The sequence below is a fragment of the Quercus robur genome, chromosome 1, assembly GCF_932294415.1.
Source record: "Quercus robur chromosome 1, dhQueRobu3.1, whole genome shotgun sequence".
NCBI classification, from domain to species: Eukaryota; Viridiplantae; Streptophyta; class Magnoliopsida; order Fagales; family Fagaceae; genus Quercus; species Quercus robur.
In genome coordinates this window covers 15,385,614-15,412,569 of record NC_065534.1, presented here as the reverse complement: position 1 = coordinate 15,412,569, position 26,956 = coordinate 15,385,614, and the positions used below count along the sequence as shown (strand labels likewise).

The 26,956-nt window shown below is 34.5% G+C and overlaps 1 protein-coding gene across 2 annotated transcripts in view; it reads right to left on the bottom strand.

The window, feature by feature from the left end:
* Positions 1-925: 925 nt before the first annotated feature.
* LOC126722779 (uncharacterized) overlaps positions 926-26,956 on the bottom strand; it is a 34,559-nt gene continuing 8,528 nt past the window's right edge. Inside the window, exons 2-25 of one of the 2 annotated variants that reach the window (XM_050425930.1) lie at positions 24,041-24,211; positions 22,291-22,365; positions 21,891-21,969; positions 19,295-19,359; positions 19,066-19,155; positions 18,452-18,541; positions 18,248-18,334; positions 17,901-17,984; positions 14,820-14,939; positions 14,279-14,307; positions 14,012-14,144; positions 13,251-13,826; positions 10,219-10,766; positions 10,053-10,116; positions 9,823-9,925; positions 9,461-9,633; positions 7,160-7,285; positions 6,255-6,325; positions 4,231-4,293; positions 2,686-2,758; positions 1,868-1,987; positions 1,673-1,750; positions 1,448-1,498; positions 926-1,346 (exon numbers count right to left, since the gene is read on the bottom strand). In XM_050425930.1, the coding sequence (XP_050281887.1) occupies positions 1,245-1,346; positions 1,448-1,498; positions 1,673-1,750; positions 1,868-1,987; positions 2,686-2,758; positions 4,231-4,293; positions 6,255-6,325; positions 7,160-7,285; positions 9,461-9,633; positions 9,823-9,925; positions 10,053-10,116; positions 10,219-10,766; positions 13,251-13,826; positions 14,012-14,144; positions 14,279-14,307; positions 14,820-14,939; positions 17,901-17,984; positions 18,248-18,334; positions 18,452-18,541; positions 19,066-19,155; positions 19,295-19,359; positions 21,891-21,969; positions 22,291-22,365; positions 24,041-24,211 (3,171 nt within the window). In that variant the 3' untranslated portion in view covers positions 926-1,244. Of the gene's footprint in view, positions 1,347-1,447; positions 1,499-1,672; positions 1,751-1,867; positions 1,988-2,685; positions 2,759-4,230; positions 4,294-6,254; positions 6,326-7,159; positions 7,286-9,460; positions 9,634-9,822; positions 9,926-10,052; positions 10,117-10,218; positions 10,767-13,250; positions 13,827-14,011; positions 14,145-14,278; positions 14,308-14,819; positions 14,940-17,900; positions 17,985-18,247; positions 18,335-18,451; positions 18,542-19,065; positions 19,156-19,294; positions 19,360-21,890; positions 21,970-22,290; positions 22,366-24,040; positions 24,212-26,956 lie in introns of those variants that run through there. The other variant, XM_050425934.1, reaches the window with a different exon arrangement.

Here is a 26,956-nt window from a genome sequence, read left to right as displayed (position 1 = left end):
CTATGCATATATACATGGTTACTGTAGCTTTGCATTTTGTATTTTAATATTTTTTCTCTCTCCTTCTCACCGGTCCTCTGATTCTCACCTCATTCTCTCTTTTCTCATTTTTTTCTCCCCTCTCAGCTCTCTATTTCTCTCATGTCATTAGCTTCCTCTTTCATGGCCGAACCCACAGATCAACGGGGTTATGCATCATGAGCGTTGATCAGAGCTAGGTTGAAGGCGTCGATCAAAGCTGGGTTGAATGGGTATCTGGTTTAGACACACCTGGGCTTTGACACAACTTCCATGGCCGGACAATGGGAGGCATTGATCTGGTTGCACGGTGGCTAGGATGGATGAACATGGATTTCATTGATGGTGGCTAGGTTAAATGGGTATTTGGATTTTGGCTGGGTTGAATGGGTATTTGGGTGGGTTGATGATGGAGGCTAGTTGCTTGACAATGATGGTTGAGTGGATTGATGGAGGCTGGTGGGTTGATGATGGTGGCTGAATGGGCTATGCTGGGTCTATGAGAGAGATAATAGTGTAAAAAAAATGAATATTTTATTGAATAAATGTTTAGAATAAATAAACTAATGTGAGTATTTTGTAAAAGTGTTTTTTTTGTAAAATAGAAAAAATATGTTTTTTTGTGTAAAATAGACAGAAATTATACACCTACTGAAGTGGTTGCTCTTATAGCATATATTAATAAATTATTTTGAGAAACTTTTTATAGAAAAATGAAAAGTTACCAACTTTTTTTTATAACTTTTTCATTTCCCCATAAAATATTTCCCGATGATTAATACTATTAAATATATATATATATATATATATATATATCATAGGGATCAGCAACATGACAATCAGGAGTGCAGGAGGATCAACAATGTGTATATATATATATATATATATATTTAGAACAGCAATAAAGTGATGCACAAAATTTTGTGTTCCATTCAATACAAATACAGAAATGTGCCTCTCCCTCATTTGCAAGAGAACATGGGATCGAAACTTGACTATATCAATGTAAACTCATTATTTCAACTATTATGTGATCTAAAATTACATTTGATTTTCCCTTGAAGAAGGGATGATCATATGTTACAAGCTCAGATATGTACTAAGAAATCTGAAGATATACAACCTCAAGATACACTCTACATAATGAAGATCAGAATACCATCCAATATACATCATTAGTATAAAGAACCACAAAAAATACGGTGTAACTGAAGTTGCATGCCAGCTCACTCTATCTTTTCCAGTACATCCAACCTGTTTTTTCTCTTCCAACCTTTCATCGTCGCAACAAGGTTGACTAGCCCAACAATTTGACTTTTAGTGTATTCCTGCATGGGAAAAAGTATTTTCATATATGTAATGTAAAACAATCAAACAATTACATAGCATATCAGAGAAATTTCTCATTTTCAGTAGGGATAGAACTTACAGGGTGAGTCCGTGCCCAGTATACATATTCAGTTTCAGGTAGGTAGTATGCCTGTATGAGAGAGAGAGAGAGAGAGAGAGTGGCAGTTAGTAATTTTTGAGAGTTGTGTACACCATCTGTGTCATATAGGTAAAGCAGCAATAATCCTCAAATTTACATCAATCCAAAAATATTTCACCATTATTTGCAACTTAATTTCAAAGAAGAAACCATGATTATGCTTACCTTAATAAAGGTTTCGACCATCTGTAATTTAGGCTTCACATCTATAGGGACAAAATGATGCAAGCCATTAATTAAAACCTGAAAGGAATAAAGACAACACTCTTTAAATATACTAAGGGACAAAAAAGGGAGCAAAATACGAAGGAAATGTTGCAATGTGCAGATTCTTGTCAGTTGACACACTAAAAAAGAAACCTGAAGATCCAACGACATCAGAGCTCGTCCCTCATCAGTACACCTTTTCACTCGTGATAGACCTTCAATAAGAGTTTCCGCAACAATTTCAAGTCCGTATTCTAAGAGGAGGTCTTGAACCTAAACATACAAGATATAATATTCAAGTTGGTCAATTGGTCAATCAGGTTTTATTCAATTCATCAACTAAGGGCATGTTTGGTAGGCTATAAAATAATCTTGTAATGGAATGGTTATTCATGTGTAAAAACTATTCGGTTATTTGGTTTCATCTTTATTATAGGAATAGTTATCCTTATTCATTTCTAAAATGGCTGTAATAACTATTCCTTAATACATTTGACAATTTTAAATTTAATATATTTCCAAAAAACACTAACTTTTCATAACAACCAAACTTTATGAATAGGTATAGTTATTTCATTACAACATCTAACATCTTTTATTTCCAATAATATTAAATTACTATTTCTAACGCAATCTTTATTCAATGAACCAAATGTGGCCTAAGCCCCGACACCCCACACCCCCCACCCCCTGTGCGCGCGCACTTGCTGGAGGCCATAAACACATCACCTAATCAAAGCTTTTGCCCAAACAAAATGGAAGTCCAATACGGTATAAACTTCACCAAATCCTGACATGATAGAAACCATCAATGCACAAATTTAATGACCTCACACTAAAATTAGCAATCACTATCAACTAGTCAAGTCAGCTTAAGGGTAAAAAGTAAAGTAATTTAGAATTCTGAGGCACAAATTCTGCTTTCTTTAAAGTTTAAGGTGGTGCCTCACAGAATTGCAGCCAAGTATTACCTCTTTGCGTAGTCCCCCATGAGCAAGCCTTGTTTTAAAGTGCTTAAATTCTCCCAACAATAAGTCAACGTACCTAATACCAACAAAATAATAATAAATCAACAAACTTGTTGATAAAACACACTTCAGAGCACTAGTCAAATAAAAGTAGTTTTCAAATAAACGAGAGAACGGGTATTGGGGAGTTGAACATAAAAAATAATAAGATCTGAACAAAAACTTAAGCTGATAGGAAATAATGAATTTAATCACTTGATCGTTATTTTCGCACTCATTATCTTCAAAATCCTTTATATGATAACAGCCTATTATACCATGTGTTTCAAACTTTTAGCAATGGCCTTGTAGAGATGCATTCTTTCTTTTCTTCTTCTTCTTCTTTTTTTTTTTTTTTTTTTTTTTACCCATAAGCAGAGATGCATTCTAATATTTGCATTTCAATAACATTGTATAGAAGGAATCACAGAAGAATAGATAAGCTCACTGTTCTCAGGTGTCATAAGCAATTGCTTAGAGAATATGTTTACAAAATCCATAGGTTTCAAACATCAAAAGCTGACTGCTAGGAAGCACCAATATGGATACAGGATATAGATCAGATATAATATGGACACAATGATACTTCAATTCTTGAAAATTTAGGATATTGTACAGTAATGAATACTTTAATTAATTAATAAATTTATAATTTTTAAGTAGCTAATTATAGTTGTATATAAAAAAATTTTGAGAAAAATAACAATGTAAGCTAAAAGGCAACAGGCGACAAACAAACACTATATATTAGGGATTTTTTTTATGTACAGATACAACTGCTACTCTGAAATATCCATGCTTTCTAGGCTGACTGAAACATTAGATTTAATTTAGTAGAGATTATCAGTCATTAGCAAGAAGAAGCAACAGCAAAACAAAAATCATAAAGTAAAATGGCTCAAGTAGAATGCCTCAAAAGGACAAGACTAACAAGGTTAAGTTAACCAGCTAAATCTTTAGGAATTACTATTTAACATAAAATGGCCCTAAATAGCCCTGACAAAAAGAACCCATGCACTTAGACCTCAAACTATTAATCTGAATCATGTTCACTATGGAAAGTTGAAACTGAGGATATATAGTGAAGGGTAAAGTTAAATAATCCCCCTGGGCTTGACATAACCTTTACATCAAATTTCCCAACATGCAGCCTAAGTTACCCCTATAAAGCAAGAAAAAAGCATCTCTACCCACTGTAGAGTCACCGTTGACTCTTATGTAAATCAAACTCTAATGAAATGGGTCCCATTATAATTAACCAATCTTACCTACACTCGCAATCCCAAGTTTGTCTATGATAGATCTAATTATATGTCCATTATTAATATTGTTTGAGTAATACTGAGTAACCAAATAGAGCATTGCATACATAAGAAGCATATACATATATATATATATATACACACACAGCCTGATGTTATAAACATTAACATCGTTGTTTAATGAAAATCACAAGTTCATAAGCATTAAAATCGATATACATTAAAGAATAAGAATAAGTAAACGAACCCATTATGCTCTAGTCCAAGCTCTTTCACTTCCCATTTAGCATTGGCAACCCGATCAACATACCTGCAACAAGTAGTTGCCCATTTAAGAATCAGTTATAATAGCCAGATTGAAAAGAAAAGTGCTAGTTTAAAGTAGTAGCCCACAATATACTGACAAGAAAAGATGGCAATACCATTAATCTTGCAAGACTGTTTTAACATCATCTAAGAAATCACAACCACCACTAATGGCAAGGGGCAAAGTAGAGGGGTTAAGATGAGAGAGATAATTGTTAAATTTGTCCTACTGGTATTATGCAGCAAAGATTCATCATTGTCCCTCATTGCCTTTTACTTTTGACTGAAAGTTCCCTTTTTCCATTTTCATCAGAGGATTTGCCTATAGAATTAGGTCAGTCAGTTTGGAGCTTTACAAAAGAACTTCATGGAATGAAAGTTGTTGGCCAGTACCCAGAAGCTGGGTGCATCTTAGAGCTCTGATTAGTTGCAAGTTGCAACATCCAACCATCTATGATCACCAAATTCAGCAATAGCATGTCCTGTCAGATGATTCTGCATAACATTATTTGCACTACCCTTTCCAAAAGACTCAAACCTTGTGCATCCTGCAAATTCGCAGTTACTTTGGGCTATTTGATTATAATTCATCAACTAGAGTTGGTTTGAATTTCCTCTCAGGCACCTCGTTTCCCTAGTTCCATTGAAATTTCAAAAGGGTTTTTTATTTTTTTCCTAGTTCGAGAATTTTGTGTTGGAAACCTTTTGGGGGAAGAAAATTAACAAACATTTTTTTTTCTTGATAATTAAAAAGGTAAAAAATATTTTCAGAAAAACTAATGCAATAAATAATGGAGATGTACATTATTTATATCCTCATAAGCAGTTACCAATTACCATCAAAAATTCAGAAGAGAGAAAATCTAAAATAAGTTCCCATGAATATTTCCTAAAGCATACATCCACTAAAGATCTAAGAAACGTATCTTTAAACAAGTTCCCATGAAGCTCCATGCTGTTACACTTGATTATTCCAATCATGCCAAAGTAGCCACATAACACAAAGCAGAACCAAACCCCAAATCAAACCACTCTCATAACAACCAAACCTCTCCTTCCAACAAGCTGAAACCTCCAAAACTGTCCTAGGCATCACCTAATGCAATCCAAATGAGGATAAAACTAAAGACCACAACTTGCTTGCCAGTGTCCAATGTAGTAGGAGATGGTGAACTGTCTCACCATCATTCTTATATATACGGCACCAATAGACTATAATTTTCCCCTTGTAGTGAGGTTGTCATCGACAAGAACTTACTCAAAGCTGCTGTCCACCCAAAAGAAAGAGGGAAAACTTCACACACCAAATGGTCTTCCAAGAACAACTTGCAGTTATAGCCCCTCAAAGTGCCTCAAAGAAGGAACTAACCTCATAACTCTTGTCCCTAGAACCAGCATATCCCATCCCCAATTCCAGTCAACCCAAGGAGAACTAGAGTAAATAAAGAAAGAATTGACTGATTCCAACTCCCAATCCTAAAAAAATCGCATCAATGTATATTCCAGCATTGATTTAAAGCTTTGTTGAGTGAAAGGACCAATCTTGTAACAACCCAAGGAAAACTGCTAGCCACATCTGCTCTATACCCCAAAATGACTAGTCTAGTAACAAATGAGGCTACTTATAGTTTTTTATAAACCCGAAATCAACCCAGTATATGCCCAATGTGGGACTCATCACACAACCATACAACACACACTTAATCAATATCCAATCAATTTGGGGCATCACAAATCTACCATTCAAGGTAGACAATAAACAGTTTGAAATGTTAAAAAATATTAGCACTCCCACTATGTTTGAAAATATCCCAAAACTTAAAATCACAATAAACAATATAGAAACCATTAATTGATCAATAATATTAGATGCAAAATGCCAATGTAGATGGCAATTATATAGGGCTGGACATAAAATTCTTCAACTTATATGCAGTCGGGAACAGCAATATGTTTTCTACTTACCCATTAATGTGAAGAAGAAGTTTCACAGTTGTCCTATGAATTTGGTCTACAAGATCCGGCACAGCATCCACCTGATAACATATATAGTTAAGATTATGCTTGTCTAAATAATGGAGGTATTAACTCAAATAAAGAAAAAGTAATGAGATGTCCAAACATCTTACTCAATTAAATGAGACATAAAAGGAAAAGACATGAATCACTAATAGAAAAACACAACCATAAGTTCATACTTGGCCACCCTTAGCAACTTTACTCATTAATGAGAAAACAGGAAGGGAATCAGCAAAAAGAAAACACAATCAGCAGAAAAATAGAATAAGGGAAAAGAGGGGGGTAGAGCATATTTTTTCATAAACAAGTGTACGTCAAGAAAAATTCCAGCTATGCAAGGATTGGTTAAGACTATTATCATACGCATATGCCAAGAAAAATTCCAGCCACACAAGGATTGGTTAAGACTATTGTCATCATTCTCAAAACTCTCTAAAGCATCGGTATTACCTAAAAGGCCTTTTTGAGCTAAGTTTAAATGAACCTCCATATGAAAAGCACACATAAACAGAATAAGATGTATGCTTTAGTGTATGTTTTGTTTGTGCACATGCTTGTTTGTACACATTTAGGTGACTTCAATCATATATAAATACATCTAACGGATATTATTTATTTAATTAAAATAAATAAAAAATAAAAAACTGATATTATTTAATAAGCTATGAGATTGAGACAGAGAGTTCTATGATTTTTCTCGATAAATCTTCCAATGGTCTTTGCCAAATTTTATAAAGCCTTTGATCATGTATAGTATAACTAAAACTGAAAGCCACATCAAGTTTTGTGAGATCCCAAGTCACCATAACAAATACTGACCACGCCAACAGACTTGTAAGGGAGAGACATACCACATGCACATAAAAATCTTCAACTATAGTTGCATTATTTTGCAGAAGCATCACTTGGAGATGAGCTTTAGATTTATGCAGTATTCGGGCAACAAGAAACAAAGTATCAGCACCTGCACATCTTTCCTGTAAGATAACGGTCATATTATTTGTAGGCACAAATATATTACAAATGGCTTTGAAAGTAATTTAAGTCACCAAAACATGTACAAGACATGGATGAGGAAACATTTTAAGCAGTTTAACCACTTGAGGGGGGAAAAAAAAACTTTTGAATTGATAGAAAGCTGAGCTTGACTACATATATTACAAACTGTTTCTTCTCTATTTCCTTCATAACCACAAGGTTCATAATTATAAAAGGGGCATTTCTCCATCGTGACCATTTCTTGTGACACCTCTTCAGTCACCTATGTCAACTATGAGAGCAGCAGCAAATCTCACATATACTGGAGGTTGTATGTTTGACTAAAACATATTACTGTGATACTCTTGCAGCCATGCACAAACTAGAGATGAACAAGAAACTTGCAAAACACTTGAACAGAAGCTTACTTGTGTGTTCATTTGGTATAGCTTATTTTCATTAGTTTATTTTTCTTTAAAAATATGCCAGGCAAGAGTACAATTGTGCCTAGAAAAAGCAGGGCCTTAAAAAGCTATAAATTCTAGGTCCCTTTATGAGTGCCTTTTTTTGTATGGACTGCTGCCTTGGGGAAAAGTCTGACAATTGACAATTTAAGAGAAAAAAGGGTATGGATTATGGATTGGTGTTTTATGTGCAAGAGTAATGGTGAATCAGTTGATCAGTTGACCATCTCTTACTTCATTGCCTAGCTGCTACCGATATGTGGTCTATGGTTTTGAGTTTATTTGGAGTAAGTTGGGTTATGCCAAAGTCTATTGTTGAGCTTCTAGCTTGTTGGCAAGGTCGGTTTTGGTCATCATTGAATTGGTCACATATAGATAGTTGTTCCCCATTGATGCAATGTCTTTGGAGGGGGAAAAAAAATAGCAAGTGTTTTGAAGATAATGAGAGAACTATGTCAGATCTCAAGTTATTCTTTTTTAGAACCTTAATGGACTGGTTGTTAGCATGCATAAATCGTTCTTTCTTTTCTATCTTGGTTTACTTGATTTATGTAATTTCTGTATTTGATTGTATACCCCTATATACCCTTGTGTACTCAAGTGTCTCTTTCTTTGATATTAATAAATCTTAATTGTTTATCAAAAAAAAAAAAAAACTATAAATTCTCTTTTAGGAGGAGGATAAAAAATAAATAAATAAATAAAGGCTAAACCAAACAACCAATGTTCCATCTACCTAAGAATTCTAGAACTTAAAATTGTGCATTTACTCAATTACCTCTTATAACCATTGTTATTGATTCCATTCCGTTCCGGCTGGAACGGCCGGAATTTTTCGTACTAGTATACAAACCGGTACAAGAATACCTTACGTTCCACCTCAGGTCAGATTTCGGGCCGTTTTGGGTCATTTCGGCCAATTCCGGCCGAGATGTGAATTTCGGCTGGTACAAGATTTGGCTTCTTGTAAAAAAAAAAAAAAAAAAAAACCCCTTAGGAATTAGGGGTTAAGATTAAGTGTTAAGAACTTAAGATGTGTGATTGTGGTATACATCGTCATAAATAATATCTTTTGTTTGTTCATTTCTTCTCCCTCTATCATAAATTTTTTTTTCTTCTTATGATTTGTTTTGTGGTTAAGAACTTAGGAGTTATTATTTGATATTTAGTTATTGACTTGTAAATCTTCTTATTGTGTGATGTTATATTGATGGTTAAGACTTAAGAGTTAGGACTAAATGATTTGTATTATTTGATATTTAGTTAATTATTTATTAGAATTGACAATTTTATGTTCTACAAGAATATATATAAATTATTTTTTAGGAACCCTAAAACACCTTGAAACTGTACGCCGAAATCGGCCAGTACCGAAATATTCCATTCCACTAGACAAACCAAAACGGGGTCCAAAACGGTATTCATAACATTGCTTATAACCATGTAAATCTGCAGAAAATCAACACCACTAAAAATGACCAAATTTCGACTAGGATCTTTTTGAAAAGACATACATTTCTCCCAATGTTAACTTGAAGCAGAAAAATGAGCATTCCCCTAAAGGGAGTTAACTCCAAAATAGCACAATCCAAATATGCTTTTGGAATTTCTAGATTGCATGAAGGTAATTATGAGAACAGGAAATACGTCTTAAGTATAGTCATTGTATTCACATTAGTACCCTTAATTATTAGATATTTGAATGAATACCTTGAGACCAAAACTTGTTCCTGGGAGGTGACCAAATTTTGTACTGGGAGGACTGGTAGGTGAAATATCTGCATGCATAAATGATGTGCTCAACGATGTGGGTGAAGAAGATGGGGGTTTTATCCACTGGTCACAATCTTGTGTTATTCTGGACAAGGCCGTCTTTAGCCGATCTGAGTATCACAAGATGATATATGATCTTTAAATATGTATCAATTCAAACTGTAAGTAGATCTCATCTAGATATTCATATTTGATCACTAAAAAAAAAAAAAAAAAAATGAAAATAAAGACGAGTTAAAGAATGAATGGCAGATAAAACAACATAAAATAGGATGATAGAAAAAGAAACAATTTCTTACAATTAAGAGACTCAGTGAAGCTCTTTCCACTTGAACTGGGGTTTTGCTGAACAAATGTTTCAAATAAAAAATAGAAAAAAATGCCAAACAACTGGCATATCCCCTGCAACAATATACTAAATGAGGAAAACCAATTTAGAGAAAAATTGAAAGCATCAAGCTTTCCATCCATGAGCTTGACCAATAAAGGCAATTAAGCAAAAAGGAAAATGTCATGGAAAGGATTATACCTTGAAAAACTCGATATCGACTATTTCTAATTTCTGCATAAGCCTTGCATATTTATCCATTGACCTAATATGTAAAAGCACATACAACTTAATAAAATCATATAGGAAAACATTATTAAAGTTATAACTTATAATGCTTGCAGAGAAGCATTTAATAGTATTTCACCTTAGAAGACAAACAGAGGATCCAGTTTGAGCTGTAACCTCTACATCTTTCCAATGGGCAGGGTCACTTCTTGAAACATTGGGTTTAGAAACTCGACTAGGAAGTTGACTGTCCTCATCAATAAAGTCTGCAAGAAGATCTTCATTTTCATCTTCAGATATAGAATTAGGGCCATTAGTATGATTTACATCATTCTTTCGTGGAGAGAACTTATCATCATGAGAATTTTCACTATTATTCCCATCAAAATCACTGCAGACAGCCCCATTAAGTAGGGAAGAATTGCGACCTTCTTTGGAATTATGTGTTACTTTTAGCAAAAATGGATTTCCACTTTTAAGCCAATGTAAAAATCCACTCTTCTTTGCATTGGCATCAACTAAGCTGGCTGATTTATCAGAAGAACGCACCCTGGCATTACTTGATTTTCCAACAGATGGAACGATTAGGGGTGCTCCATCACCTACAAGCCCCGCAAAACTAATCACTTGGACTGTATCTGGTGGCAATTTCAGCCAATTCTCCTTTTCCAACACCATTTTCAGTGCCTGGAATAAACCAAAACAAATTAATATATTAAGAAATGGGTTTTGTCCTGCAGAGTACTATGGATAAATCTGGGGCAGAAACAAAACTAAATAATAAATGAACAAAATTTAGTGAGAGCTGGTGTCATTGTAAGTGGGACAACCTTGCCCCAAAAAAAATTACATATAGTTTGAATTTTAAGAATATGAGAATGTATTCTTCATTGAAGCATTATCTTATTGTTCACATCCACTAACCAGTGCATTCTTAAAAAGGAAGTCACAGAGGAAACTTCTCCTGACATTCTTGAAATCCCAAAAATCTAAGGGTATTAATTTAATGGTTTAACCATTAAGTGTGTGTTAGGCACCAGCTTTTTGCTTTTTAACTTTTATGTTCATTTTTTTGAAACCTCACTTTTTCTTACTTTTTCTCATTTTTTTTAAAGTACAAGTATACTTTAGCACACTTTAGTAAAAAAAGTTTTCAGCAAAAAGCTTAATAAGTTAATTACAAACGGACACTAATGTACTTTTGGGAACAACTTATTCAGCTTTGCAAAAAGTATTGTAGATAAAAGGTAAAAGCTATATAAAATAAGTAGGTGACTCATGGGACCTGCAAATAGTATAAAAATAAGCAATAAGCTAGCTTGTAAGTGCATTTCAAACGGGCACTAAGTTTTTTTTATAGGTAATAAGAGTATTATTATTAAAAAGAAAAAGGGAGAAAAATACAAGGTGTTCACGATGGTGAACAACAAAAGACAACAAAAAGCAAAGAAACATAGAAATCAAGAATCTATTCTAAGGGAAGAAGTAAACTCCATGATAGAAGAACAATCCAAGAGGCCCCAACACCTAGACCAATCAAAGAGAGTCCTCTGGCACAAATCTTGCAACTAAACCAACATTTCTTCAATATTTTCAAAAGAGCAACAACTCCGTTCCATCCAAATGATCCACATCAAACATCCTGGGACCAAATTCCAAATATCTTAATTATGTTTCCCAATCCATTGCCACCAACAAAATAATAAACTAGCTACTAAACCTGGCATGTCCCAATGAATCCCAAAAATTTAAAGCATATGCACCCACAAAGCATGCGTTGTAAAACAAAGAAGGAGACGATCCACAGCTTCCTCATTGCAACCACACATGACACATACAACACCAATTCGCTAAAGAGAGACCCCTAAGCATAAGATTATCCAATGTAAGAATCCAAGAATGTGCTGCTATCCACATAAAGAAAGCCAACCTTTTAGGAACCTTTACTTTCCAACTTTGCTTTCCAAATGCCCTTCCAAGGAAATAAGGACGCAGGAACATTTCAAATCTCCTGATAAAAACACCAAGTATCAAAATTCCCACTTCCATTAAGGCACCAACATAGACGGTCGCTCCCAACACCCTTAGGAATTCGAGATTGGATAAAATCAAGAAAAGAGAAAACATCCTCTAACTCCCAATCATGAAAATCCCTATAAAATCTCAAATTCCAAAAGTCCCATCTATTTGATGACCCAAAAGCTCAGAAATACAAGCTTCCTTATTATCAGAACACTCGTATAACTCAAGATAGAGGATAATGAGTGGATTATCTCTAACCCACCTATCATGCCAAAACGAGTTAAAGTACCATCACCCACCACGAAAGCCATATGCTTGGAAAAAATCTCCCACCTTTCATTAATACTTCGCCATAGACCACAACCATGTACCCTCCTGCATACTTTAGTACTCCACCCCCCTTTGCCCTCTCCATATTTAGTGGCAATAACCCCTACCATAGATGAGTAACTTCATTGCCAAACCTCCATAACCATTTCCCTAATAATGCTTGATTAAAAGACACCAACTTCATTGCCAAACCTCCATAACCATTTACCTAATAATGCTTGATTAAAAGACACCAACTTCCTGATCCCCAACCTGCCCAACTCATAAGGTAAGCAGACAGGCACTAAGTTAATTGACTTTGATGAATAATATAGAATTGTTCCAACTACAGGGATCAAATGTACCATGTGAAATGCATGTATATTATTTCTATATGTACAAAATCACTTCATTATTCAGACAGATTCAAAATCATTGTTCACCATAAGATACTGGGATGTGACCAATGTCCAAAAATCTGGTTTCAAAAAACTGCTTCAAAACCATTAAGAGGTGCATTCTTCAAAAAGGCGGTCAAGTGGAGAAAATCTCTCATGTCATTCTTGAAATCCCAAAATTCTAAAAGAATATTAATTTAATAATTTAACTATTAAGTGAAATTGACTTTGATGATTAATAATGCAATTTCAAAAGAGTCAAACTTAAGGGATCAAATGAACAGTGTGCATTTTTTTTTTTTTTTTTGAGTACTATGTGCATTCTATGTATATAATTCACAAGGCTTAACATTTAAGGTGCATGGCATGCTGTACCAAACAATACATCTAGCAGAATGATACTAAAAAACGTAGAGAACAAGAGCTAGTAGAACAAACTTACATAAATATTTTGCCGATGAAATGCTGCAAAATAATTTTCACAAACGCCCTTTAACTTCTGCCTGAACTCAACTGCTTCAACACCACAGAAGGCTTCCCCAGCCAAGATGAAGACATTCAGATCTTCATAATTTTTCAAAAATTGGTGGATGCTTGTTGAACAAACAGCAGTGGAAGAAAGCAAGACAGATACACGACTAGTTGTGAGTTGCCAAAGATTCTTCCGACCTCTTTGAAGCATTTGTGAAACAAATTCTGTAGCATCTTTCCGCAGTTGATACTGTGGGGATCCACTACTAGATGCTGTACTGTCATCCCTTCTAGTCTCATCAACTATATCTTGAGAATCCAAACTAGAAAATTGAGTAGTTCTATTAGTCTCAACCAAACAGCCGTTGGTTGTAGATTCCTCCATAGATGAACCAGGCTTTCTGTCTACAGATTCAGAGAGAGAGCTGTTGACTCCTTGGCAGTTGGAAGAATTTTTAGTATCTGAATCAATTTGTTGAACCTCTCCAGAACTCCAAAGGATATCTTTTTCCTTCTGTTTCATACTTGAAGTTTGGTCTGCTGAATCCTGAAACAAAGACGTAAAAGTTTCACCCATAAACAAAATCAAAGGCAAGAAGCCCAATAAAAGTTTTTCTTTTTCTTTATAAAGGAGGATCTAAGTAGAACAAAGTATGTCTAAAATTTCTGCCATAAATTACAATGGCATACACACACTTATAGATTGAATAAGTTATAGGAAATGGAGTTTACCTTATTGTCCAGCTGAAAGCCCATAATTTCATAATAAGAACACATCAACCCAAATAGGACAGCTAGTGTTGTTAACAAACACTGTCTAAACATAGATTCAGGTATCCGATGGCATAGATCACTGTAGGTAAGTCTGGAATTCATATGAAATAAATTAGGACGCATTCTTTCTTTCTTTTATTTCCTTTTTTGCTGCAAAAATTAGGAAGCATACAAAAAGTGCAAGATGAAGTTAAATAAAAGGGCTCTAAATAAGTACAAACATACCTAGTATTTTGCAATAGTACTTCCTGATCCTGCAAAAAATAAACAATCATCAAGATTTTTTTTTTTTTTTTTTTTAAAGGTGAGGGAAAAATGCCAGAGTAAAAGAAAAAGGCACAAAGTTAAGGTTTTGTTTGGGTATTTTGGTATATCCAAATTCATAAGCCTCAAAGAGCTTATTCAAAGAGAATGATTCTTTCAGTTAATTCATACGTGTATCCATATAACAAAAACAGGAGTAACAAAACCTTAAGCTGCAGTTCTTCCCATATGTTTATGTAAAGATTTTGTGTAGTAAAGGATTATCAACAGAGAGCATCAAGATATAAGTGTTTTTAACTAGTTACCCAGATATCATCCTGAATTTCTGAGTGTAACATGTACCGATAGAAGAGGGGATTTCAAAAGGGTGGAAGAAGAAAAACTGGGAATCATGGTGGCATAAATTAACAATGATGCAAAGGTATCTAACATTCCTTTTCTTTCTAGGTTATTTGGAGCAACAAAGTCCATGCACTGCTATTTCTTAATTATGTCAGCGTACCTCTTGCACTATATTCTTCAACACAGTCTGTGTTTCTGAAAGAACCTCCTGCATAAAGAAGCTTTGTATCTTTTCAGCAAGACCAGAGACATCCCCAATTAATGCATAAGCATCAACTACCTGCAAAAGGATGTAATAAACTGTCAACCTAGCATTAAATTTGCACAGAGCTTAAACATAATATTATCTAGTCCTTCCACTGTTCCTTGAATACAATGAGAATGATAATGCTGATCACCAAGTGCATTATACATGATGCAGGCAACCAAAACATCAGATGAAAGATGTAGTTTTGACAACTGTCTTAGATAAGGAATTGCTAAGGTTCTGATTATAAATCAGGGTAGAGGATGAAAGAGCATGGATGAGAAACTAAACTCTACAAAAATCTGAATGAAAAGTCTAGAGAATAGGCCAGGTATACGGAAATCTTATCTTATTTTTGGGATTATTTTGGGTTCTGCCTCTATCAACTGTTCTATATATCAAAAGAAATAGCCAGACACAGCATTTCCTTGCTGTATCAATTGTTTTTAAAACAGAATCCACCCAAGGTTTCACATCAAAGGAGATCACAAAGCATGAATGGGACTAAAGTTCAATGTCAGTGTAACTAAGAGGCTCTCTTGGAAATTCACAATTAACGGCTTTCAGTGATACAGCTTGCAAAAAGTTTATGGAGAAACAAGATCAAAATCCAAAAGACTCAAGAATTGTGCTCTAGTTTTAATGTAGGGCCTTCTTGGCACCTTTCATAGCTTACCTTAGGGTTTTTTTTTTTTTTTTTTTTAAAGTACAATGGCTTACTTTAATTATTATTAAGTCTTTTTTTTTATGAGAATTATAATTAAGTCTTATTATTATGTATATTTAGGTCCAAAAGTTGATGGTTTAATTTTAACTAAGTTTGAAATTTTCAAAATTTTCAGGAATGAATTATAATGGGCACTACCAGAGGATCATGAATATTATTTATGTTTTGAGTCCTTTTTTTTCCCCAATTTTTAGTAGCTCTTTAATCATTCATCTATCATTTAAGAGTAGTCTTGAGTAGTCTTTCTAGGAAGATGATTGTAAAGGTCTGTAAAAAGACTTTCATGTAATCGCCAATGAGCTCTTGCTCATCTGGCACCTCCTCCCATTAGGTACATGTGCAACTTACCAATAATATATATATATAGGGGGGAGAGAGAGAGAGATGAAAATTAATTAAATTTCAGCAGCTTGTTAAGCTTCAAGGGTGAGATTGCCTTTGCCTTACCAAGTGTGTTGCTTAGGGAAACAAGGTATGATTCCCTCCAATTTATCTTTCTTTGGTTCAACAACACACAATTGTCAAATTTCTTCAAGATTCAGTTAAAATTCTATTTATTACCTAACCATAACATCAAACCCTATTCAAGAATCCTTCAAGAACTTATTAAGAGACCTAATTTAGTGTGGATTTAGTGTTGAATGTCTAAAAATCTTGCTTCAAATAGGTATCAAACCCTCTAAAACTTCTAACCTGATCCAAATAATAACTTGAAGGACACCTTCTCAAGTGATATTAAAATTTAGAAGGTAAACTTTATATTTAAAGTAGAGAATTTGGAGAGAAATAAATGCATGTACGATTGAGGGAAGTTGTCAGTAGTGAAATTGATTTTTTTCCCCGTTGTTAAGATTGCTCAATGATTGGACAACAGCTACTAGTTCACTCTCTTCCACCAACTTCTTCACTCTTTTTGTTTGTTTCCTTCTCTGTATTCTCTGTTCTGCCTTGTGTTTTCATGAGGTAGCTTTTTATATATATCTTTCTTACTTATCAAAGAAGAAAAACTTCTTGGATTTCTTTGACCTTTTGAATTTTAGATATTAATGATACTTATTTTCGCTTTTTCTTCTTGTGTATGCATGCACCTCTTTTTGCGCTTCTTAATGAACCTTAAAAATTTTTAAAATAAAAAGAAAAGAGAGAGGCTACAATGGTACTAATAGCTTTTTGATAATTTGATAGCTGGAAGTAGGAGATTTGAACTATGAATATCTCTATTGGAAACATCAGGAGGTGCCAACCAGCTGAGCAGGCTCTTGATATAATGGTACTAATTGTATAAATAAACTTCGGATTCGTTTTTGGTTTTCATCTATTCCACTAAGGTGCGGGGTGTTGGTTCTGACAAAGTTTGTTGGAAGCCAGCTAGCAGTCGAGGGTTCAAGGTGAGTGAGTATTATCAGTCTCTATCCCATTCTAGTGTCATTTCTTTCCCTTGGAAAATGGTGTGGCAATCGAAGGTTTCTCCTCAGGTAGCTTTCTTCTCATGGACTGCGGCTTTAGGCAAAATTCTAACCATAGATAATCTTCGGAAGAGGCATCTTGTTGTTCTTGAATGGTGTTTTATGTGCAAAAGGTGTGGGAAATCTGTAGATCATCTCCTCCTTCACTGTCCTATAGCATTTGAGATGTGGAGTATGATCTTTTACTTGTTTGGTATTTGTTGGGTGATGCCGCAAAGGGTAGTGGATTTTTTGGATGGTTGCTCATGCAATTTCAAGCAGCATCATAATATAGTTATTTGGAGGATTGTGCCGCACTGCTTGATGTGGTGTATCTGGCAGGAACGGAATTCTAGAAGTTTTGAGGGTTGCAAATAGTCCATTCTTGAGTTTAAGTCTTTTTTCTTTTTTACTCTTCTCAAATGGTGTTTTGTTTTACCATCTTTTTCTTGTATCTCCCTTCTTGTGTTGATTGATCATTGTACCTTGGTTTCTTGATGTTTTTGCCTTTTTCGTACATTTCCTATGTACTGGGCTGAGTTTTAATAAAGTATTTTATGTTACTTATCAAAAAAAAAAAAAGTATAAATAAATATATGAAAATAGAATGTGTGTGTGTGTGTGGGTATTAATCTAAACTTGCAATAATGTCTCAATGAATAAATAAACATTAAAAAAAAAAATCCAGATACTGGGCAAGAAAGCAAATCAAATCAATATGAACATAATTGCGTGCCAAGATTTTTAAAATTGACAACTTCATGCATACACTGTTTGCAGAAAAATAATGGTTCAAGCATTTCAAAAGATTAAGACACTCACAGTTATATAGCCCTCCTGTTTGAACTCCTGGCAAACTCCTAGTAAAAGGGAATCCAGCTTTTGAAGCGTTTTTTCAAGCCAAACCTGCATCATTATGAAAAAATCAAATAAAAAATAAAAATCAAATTGTAGCTTCCACCAGTCACCCATATAAGCAATGAGTAAGCATAAAACCAAAAACATATTTCTTGCATGGTGAAATAATCAGGCACCAGAAAAAATTTCATCAGAGGTTAATTCAAAACAAAACTTGATCAAATTTTTAGAATGTAATAATAAAATAGAAACAACAATAGTACTCAATATGGTTAATATAACTGCTTCCTAATCGTAATTTTAGCTTATACCTCTACGCCACGGCTCATCTCTTGTATTGCCGACAGCTCTGAAAAACTATCTAAGAGCTGCAAATACTCGGATAGAACTTGGAATGCCTTACAATGATGACCATTAAGCAAATAAGAACATGTAAGTAACAAGAATATAAAGTCAAACTAGAAAAAGAAACTGTAGAACTGTACACCATATACCAAACATATGTAAAAACCCACCTTGCAATAATCTCCTTCCTCAACAAGTGATTCAAGTGCTGCTTGCATGTTTAGTGCATGACAAAGCTCATTTAAAATTGGAAGCAAGTCCTGCAATTAGAAGCAATCATATATGTATATTTAACAAGTTAGCTGCATAAAGAATATGCAGCCCATTCTGTCAAAAAAAATTTCCAATATATTCCATAAGAAAATGGAAAAGGATCCTGTCCATTTGCCTTGAAATGAAAAGGGTCCATTTCAATGTGAAGATTCAGTCTTTCATATATCTAAAGGTGTACATGATACCACACCAGTTTAAAACCGATGTCACCAATAAGGAATGATAACTGATTTTAAATGACATGGCACTATATTCACGTTTAGATTCATGAAATGCTAAATCTTCACCTTCAAATGAACCCCGTCCATTTCAAAAGCAACTGGAAGGGATCCTGAACCTGAGAAAATATGCTTATGGAAAGAGAGATGAAAGATGAAAGATGTTATGAAACAAGTCACTACAATGTTCCTACATAATATGACAGGTTCACAGTAATCTTCCAAAACAAAACCAGAAAGATAAAGTCAAATATTAAGATCAGTGTTGCCAAGGTGTAGAGAGAGAGGAATACCAGAAGAGCTTGTTTCTTTTTGGAATTAGAATTTACAATGAGATCCCTTGAAACCTCATTCACTGATGAGTTCAGGTGCCTTCTTCCATTCTGTAAATACCATAAGAACAACTATAATAAAAGCCATATCCATCAAGGATGTAATAATAATATATTCAAATAATCACAGAGAGCACACTCATAAGGTAATATTCATTACATGCAGAGAACAAGCCATATAAATGCTTACCATGCAGATGACATTTGCAATCTTTAAGTCTTTCTCCAATTCCCTGACTAGATTCATCCCCTTCACTGGCCAAAAGTAAGTATCAATATCTCATTTACAACTAATGGGCTAACACAATTTGCAATTTAAACTTCCAAGTAAACTATGACTTACCTAGAAATTGCAACTAGAACGAGGTCTGATTATGATACAATAGATTTAGAATACACACACTACTAAGAAAGAAATAGAACTTTATGGTGATTCAAGCAATTTACAGCATCCATGCCTAAGCGGTATGAAATAGGAAGTATATCTTTAAAATTCCAAGTTTTTTTCTTTTCTTTTTTTGATTGATAATTTACACATACACCCAATGGGTTTTGAACCCATGACCTTACCCTCCAACCATTCTTATGGAAGGTGGAAATGCCATTTGATGTCAATGGGGTGGAGAAATTCCTTGATACCAATGCGCACAACACAAGTACTCAAGAAGCATGCAAAGGAGAGCCACAATTGACAGTGGAAATGAAAAACACAGAATTATAAAATCAAGAAATGAAGGAATATAGGGTGAGAATCTGACATTCAGATAAAAAATGAAGTATATAAAAGTGTAACTTTACTATCCAGCACAGATCATTCCACCCCTCAAAAGAATATGTCCACTTTGGGAACAATATAATCAAAATTCCGAGTAACAAATGATCCAACAGATCAGAGATAGAAAGACATAAAAAATAAGAACAAGATTTAAAGCTAAACTCCACCAGAGAAAAGTATGAAAGAAGAAAGATCAAGCACAAAGGAGCCACTCTCCATGCATGGTAATCATCCTTTCTAACAATTCACCCACAACAAACCCAGAAATCCTACTTTTTGGAGCTGAAGAGAGTACTTTTATTCTTCAGTGGTTAGTCAAACAACCCTTGAGATTTGTATTGTTGGGTTCTTTCTTTTTTTCTTTCTTTTTATTTTTGGAAGGGGGGCTGTTGAAACTGCAGTGACACTGCTGGTGGCTTTATGGTAATTTGAGAGCTCTCAAGCAGTAACCAATCAACAAAATGGAGAATTCAATCAGAGCAGGATGCCAGGGCTAGGAAAATAAATTTTTATCAATCCAAATATACAGAAAACTGCAGACATAAACTGATGTTAATGAGAAGATGAAAAAGAAACATAAGGGAAATTTGTTTAATCTGAGGTGCTCATAGATTTCGAGACTGACAATGTTAACACTCCGTTTGTTTCGAAGTAAAATATTTGTAGATGTAAAGTATTTTCAGTAAACCATTTTCATTTTACCGTGCTTGATTCTCAACTTGAAAATACAATGAAATCATTTTTCAATGTTTATTTCACTGTAAAATGAATATATTTTCATAGTTCTCAAACCCACCAAATGCAAGCACAGTTATACAAACCACCACAACCCAAAACTCCACATCGGAAGGAAACACAGCCACCAAAACACCACCAGCCATTCAAAACAGCCACCAAAATTGCCACCAACCACCCAAAAAAAAAAAACCACCAAAAACCAAAAATCCAAATCAGAGAGCCAAAAAAAATCTCCACAAACCCAGATTGGAAAACCCAAAAAAAAAAAAAAAAACCCCACAAACAAAGAACCCACTCTTAAAATATAACAACCCAACGGAGGTGAGATCAGGTAGCCACCAAAAACCTAGGACCGCTGCCGCTCATCAATTGAACCCAAGGGATGGTGCAAGAGAGATGGGAAGATGAGTTTGTGCAAGGAAGAGATGCGATGAAGGTTGGTAGTGCCGATGATGGTGGTTGGTGTTGGTAGGTGGCATCGGTGTGGGTGGGCATTGGTGCAAGATGGGTTGTGCAGGATGGGGGATGGGTGAGGTGGATGTGAGGGTTGTGGCCTTGTGAGTGAAAAATGCTGAGAGATGGAGAAGGAAAGAAGAACCAAGAGATGGAGAGTGATGAGCAATGGGTGAGTGACTACCTGGATTGTGGGAGAGAGCACTCACCTGGTTTATGGGAGAGAGGAACTGAGAACATGAGAGGGGGAGAAAAGAAACTAAGAAATTGTCAAGAGTGAGAGGGGAAAAGTAAGTGTAAAATGTTTTACCAATTTTTCAAGTGTAAAACATTTTACACTTTTTGCCTTTGATTTTTCCTTTGAATGAAAATATTTTACATTTGACCAATTATTTTACTGCAAAACAAACACTGTAAAATATTATCCCCATAGCATTCCAAAAAGATATCATCCCCATATTAAAGAATGCAATTCCTCTTTTAAGTATCTCAAGTTATATAGACCATGTCGTAATTTGTAAAGGAAACCTTATAAAATGAAATATACTTATAACTTATCAAAAATAAATGAATTAGTAACAAAGAAAACAACTTTATACAAATTACAAATCTAACAAATAAGCCATAGCCAATATCATAGTGCCATATCAGATATACATCAGCATCACACTTACATAATTTGGAACATATCACAATTGAAACAGAAGTAAATTATATGGTATGTAGAATGTAATATTTAACACTATAATTAAACAAGGATATAAATACGGAATTATAATTTCAATTCAATCAAAAAAAACAATCTAAATAAAAAACTTACCCATTACTTCATGATGCTCCATAACATGGTGGGATAAACGTTCTGCTACTTTATCCAGTTGTGCTAATCTAAGAGCTGCCTATGAAAGAGAAGAGAACTCTCATTGACTTGCAGTTAAGAAACTCAAAGAACCTTTTAGATATAAAACAGTACTGCTAAATGACAAATTGCCAATTACTTATAGAGCACAATAATTTCCTTCCTTTACCCCATCTTTGAAGTAATCAGTTAACACTTAACAGGCTTTAAAACATAAAGCTATCACTTGCACATGATCCAGGAGTCCACAAATGAAGTAATGGAATCTTTACAATTAATTTTGAACACATCTACATGAAGAACAAGATACAGAATATAAAATATATTCACTGAAGAAAAATATAAAGAACTAGAATAATACCTGTTTCTCAAAAAATGTCAGGTCATTTTCATCAGACGGAATATGTTCTAAAATATGCCTAACTGGATCGAAGTCCTGCAGATAGGCATTTATAACAACTCTTGAGGAAAACATCTCAAAATTTTAGTCATCTCATTGGCATTAACAACAGCAAGATTGCTCATAGTCAGCAAAGAAGCTGTTATAATATCTGATATTCACTAAACTGCAGAGAAGTAGAAAAGGTTTCTAAAAACTAGCATGCAGATTGAAAACCATTTCATGATTTTGTTGCACAAATTTAATAAATGATTTCCAGGGTTGACAGACAGAAATGGTGATGAAGAACAAGAAATTTTTAATAAATAAAAAAAGTCTCTATACAAGGATTATAAAGGAGGCTGCCAAGTTACCCTGAAAAATTTCCAGCCAACCTAATTATGCTCTCTGGTAACATTAAACCATACATGAGCTTAAGTGTTAACTATAACAAAAGTATTCTAGGCAATACAAAGAATAAACTTATTGCTTGAAAACCCATCAAAAATGACAAAAAATTACAGGCTGGTCTTTAGAGGAGGCTGCTGAGTAACAATGATCATTCATCATATTGGAATAAACTTGTTGCATATTCAGTGTCACCTAACACGGTGCATAAAATAACTATTCAATATGCTTAATACTGGAGTGCCAGAAACATGTGCCATAAGACACCAAGGAAGCACCTCACCTAATAGCCTATGCAACAATACTTGCAAAGCAAGTTATTGAATTCATTAATATTGTACTTGAGTTCACAACATAGAAATTTCTTTCAACTGCTTTTATCATGTGAACCAGACAACCTGGCCAGCAACATCCTATATATGCTAGCAAAGAGGGAAGATACCCTCCCAATAGCAAAGCCAATGGAGGAGCTATTTCAAATTCACCATTTGTACATTTTTAATTGAGATACCAGTATTTTGGAAGATGCAAAAAATATGAATTCCATTAATGTAAAACTATGTAAGAGCTTCTTCAATTTCTCAAAAGGAAAGATCAACCATCAGTCCTATCAAATTCTGAGGCAACTTTTAGATTTAGCAAGTGTCACCAAATAATGAGAACACCTCACACCAGATATGCTGAGTGATCAATGATATATATCTTTCTTTCATAAAAGAGAAGACCAAAGATTAAAACACACACATATACACACAATCAATATCCTAAAGCATTTTTGGGCTACCCTGAAAAAAGAAAAAAAAAAAAAAAAAGCTTTAAACAGCTTTGCAGGCCACTTTTACATATCTAATCCTGATAAACTTAACTACAGAGCATTAAGACATTGAATTTCCAAGCAATATAGAATTCAGGAGGGCAGAATCTCATACCTCCAAAATGTAATTATTGATGACACTCATGTAAACTCAGAAACTTTTACGAGCAGATTATTCACAGTTTCCTATTAATGATTTTTTCAATTGGTAATTACACTCACATTCAGTGGGTCTTGAACCCTCAACCACACCATCATCTTACTCTTAACAAGGGGAGGAAATGTCATTTAAGCAAGAGCTCAATGGCACCTCTTAATGATTATCGTTAAATATTTTAATTATAAAAAGATAGGATCCATGTATATAGGCATTAGAAACCTTTCCACAACTTGAACAATGTCAGTGAAACGTCAACGCCAGATAAAATGCCTAAAGTATTGTAAAATCAAAACACAGTACAAACACAAGCACTCCCAAATTGGGACTATAGTGATATGAGCAAGTAGCACCTCTTCATAGAAGTCTTCCTCTAACTCTAGAACTTGACCTTGAGATCTGGTTCCAATTCCATATATTGATCTCAGCTCTTCAGAACTTGATGACAAATTAAACCTCTGATGCAGAGGCAGCCCTGCAAGAGCATGAGCAACAGCTGCTGCTGCTGCAGCTCGAGGAGGAACCTGCATAAGGTGATAGACAGCTTGTGAATTGAACTCCCAAACTTAATGACTCATTTTCAATATTTTAGAATAAAAATTCATGAAAAAGCACATTGCAGCCGAAAATAAAGATGTTAGTGATAATGCACTTTCAAACTGTGTCAAATTTTTCTAGTGATGTGCATGCACATTTCATTTGATTCACCAAAGGGATCGTTCAATTTCTACAACCATCAATAAAGTTACACCCAGAAACTACAGTTGAAAATACTTGAGAACCATCCAGGTCATACCATGCAAGTTAGCTCAAAGGCATCAAGCACAATTTATTTTCTTCACGTTATTATTCATTTAAGAGAACAACAAGATTAGAAAGCATAGGTAGCATGGTTCCCAAAATAGTCCCCCACAAATACGACCTAGCTTCGATATGTCAAAATCTAGCATTCTATCTTCAGGTTCAACAACTAAAGCGCATGACTGTGTCAAAAATTTTCAAAATCAAAATGCACAACAAATTGTCAAAAGTTGTAAATGTAACTAGAAGATCAGAAGCACATGTATGAAAGAAGAAAAAAAAATTCACTTAAAGCCACTAACCTGCAACAGCTGTCAATAAAAAGTAAAAACCATGACAAATGAAATAAAATATAGTTGACATGTAAGGCATACCAGTTCAATAGGGTCCACTGCAACGATTTCCATCAAAATAATAATTACAAATACTAAAAGCTTATAAAATATCAATTAATACAAAACTCAAAACAAGCATGCCCCTTCTTTGTAATTTAAGCTTCATCAAAGAGTCACTCTTTTTTGCTTAAGCCGCACCTCATTAATAGTAGGATTCATTGGGTGACGCAGGAGGCAATGAGAAGACATATTTGTTATATTTTATTTGATTTTATGTATCAAGGCAATTTTGTAATTTCATAATATTATAGGAATGGGCTGTGCTAACAGTCCATTAGATCTTCCTTGGGGCTTTATTTTAAGTTTGGTTATTTAGTTTGGGTTTAGTAGTAAAGCCCAAGGAGTCCAAGTCCATGTCTTATTAGGGTTTTAAGAAATCCTAGTTCAACTAGGATTAGTTATTAGTCTTCTATTTAAAGAGCTGTAGTACTTTCTATTGAGTTGATTATTAATGAATGTTTTCAGAATTTAAGAGCTATGAAGCTTTCTTTTATGGTTTGTGTGATGCAACCTTTTCCGAGGTGTGATGCCAAGGAACCTTAGGTGTGATTAGGGGTGGCAAATGGGCGGGTTGGGTCCTAAATAGGTTGGGTGTGTAATTACCCATTTATCCATTTATAACCCATTTATATATAAATTAATTATCCATTATCCGTCCAACCCATTTAATTAGTAACACACCTATTTAATTTCAATATTGTTGTTGATTCTCAAAAAAATTAAAAACTAAAAAAAAAAAAAATTCAATATTGCCACAAACGCATTAGCGCACGTGTTGAAGACTTTTCTAACTCATCATTTAAACTTTCCTTTCTCTCTAACTTTCTTGGAATCCAAACAAAGCTGGTCTCAGCGAAGAAAAGAGTCCCAAGACTCATATGCCTGGTTCTGGAGGAAGAAAATCCAGAGAAGATAATCGGAGATGAGCAATTTCCAAGACTTACAAACCACGCTCATTTTCATAGCGTCCTTAGCTCCAAGATTTCTTAGTATTTGCATCAATATATCCACCGGTAACTGATCAAACGCCCCTAGCGACAACAACGACAACGGCGACGACGAGAAAATTTGATTACGATCCAACGACGACAACTCGGACCAATTGGAGACCGATCCCCATACTTTTCTGAGCAGCATCCTCCGACAGTCTAGATCGTTCCTTCAAAACCCTCATTCGTCCTGGTGGTTGTACGGATGACGATAACTTGTTCATTAGAGAAGAAACGGAAGCCATTGACGACGAAGGAATAGCGGCGAAGAGGACGGGTTTGCTAACATGCGCCGGGAGTGTAGGGAAGTGCAGGTGTTTAGATTTGGATTTGGATTTTTTGTTTTTGCTTTTTTAATATTTTTTTATTAGTTTGGATGAGTGATTTTCTGATTTTCAAGGTTATCGGCTGTGTTCTGTAGTGTATGTTTGGTTGCCGAGAATGTGATCGTGTGCTATTTTTGGTTTTGTGTTTGTTACGAGTCTGTTTGGATGATGAGAAAATGTAGGAAATGTCGAAGAGTAGGTGGTAAAGTGTGTTTGATTTTAGAAGGGTTTATTGGGTTTTTGTGGTTTTATTTAAATTTAAATTTTAGATGGGTTTAGTAATTATTAGTGGTATTTATCCATTTAGACCCATCTAATTAAATAACCAAATGGGTCTTTATCCATTTAACCCAAATATTCAAATAGGTTGGGTTAAGACTTATCTAAATAAGGTGGGTAATGGACGGGTTCATGAATATGGATAAAAATTGTCACCCCTAGGTGTGATGCTTAGGAAGTCTAGGTGTGATTCCTAGAATTTATCTATTTTCTTTAATTTTACTATTCAAGTTTACTGTTCACGGATCATTGTTCACAGTACAGGAACAGCCACCCAAACCATGATTGTTTTCCTTTGTTTCATCCCCAAACCCTACTTTTTTTTTTTTTTTTGATAAGTAACGAAAATTTTATTAAAAAATGAAAAACAGTCAACCCAAGTACATTGGGAATGTAACATGGGGGCATAAATCAATAACCAAGATTACAACGATCAAGTAAAACAAGAAGGAAAGAATAAGAAAAATGACAAAAGACCA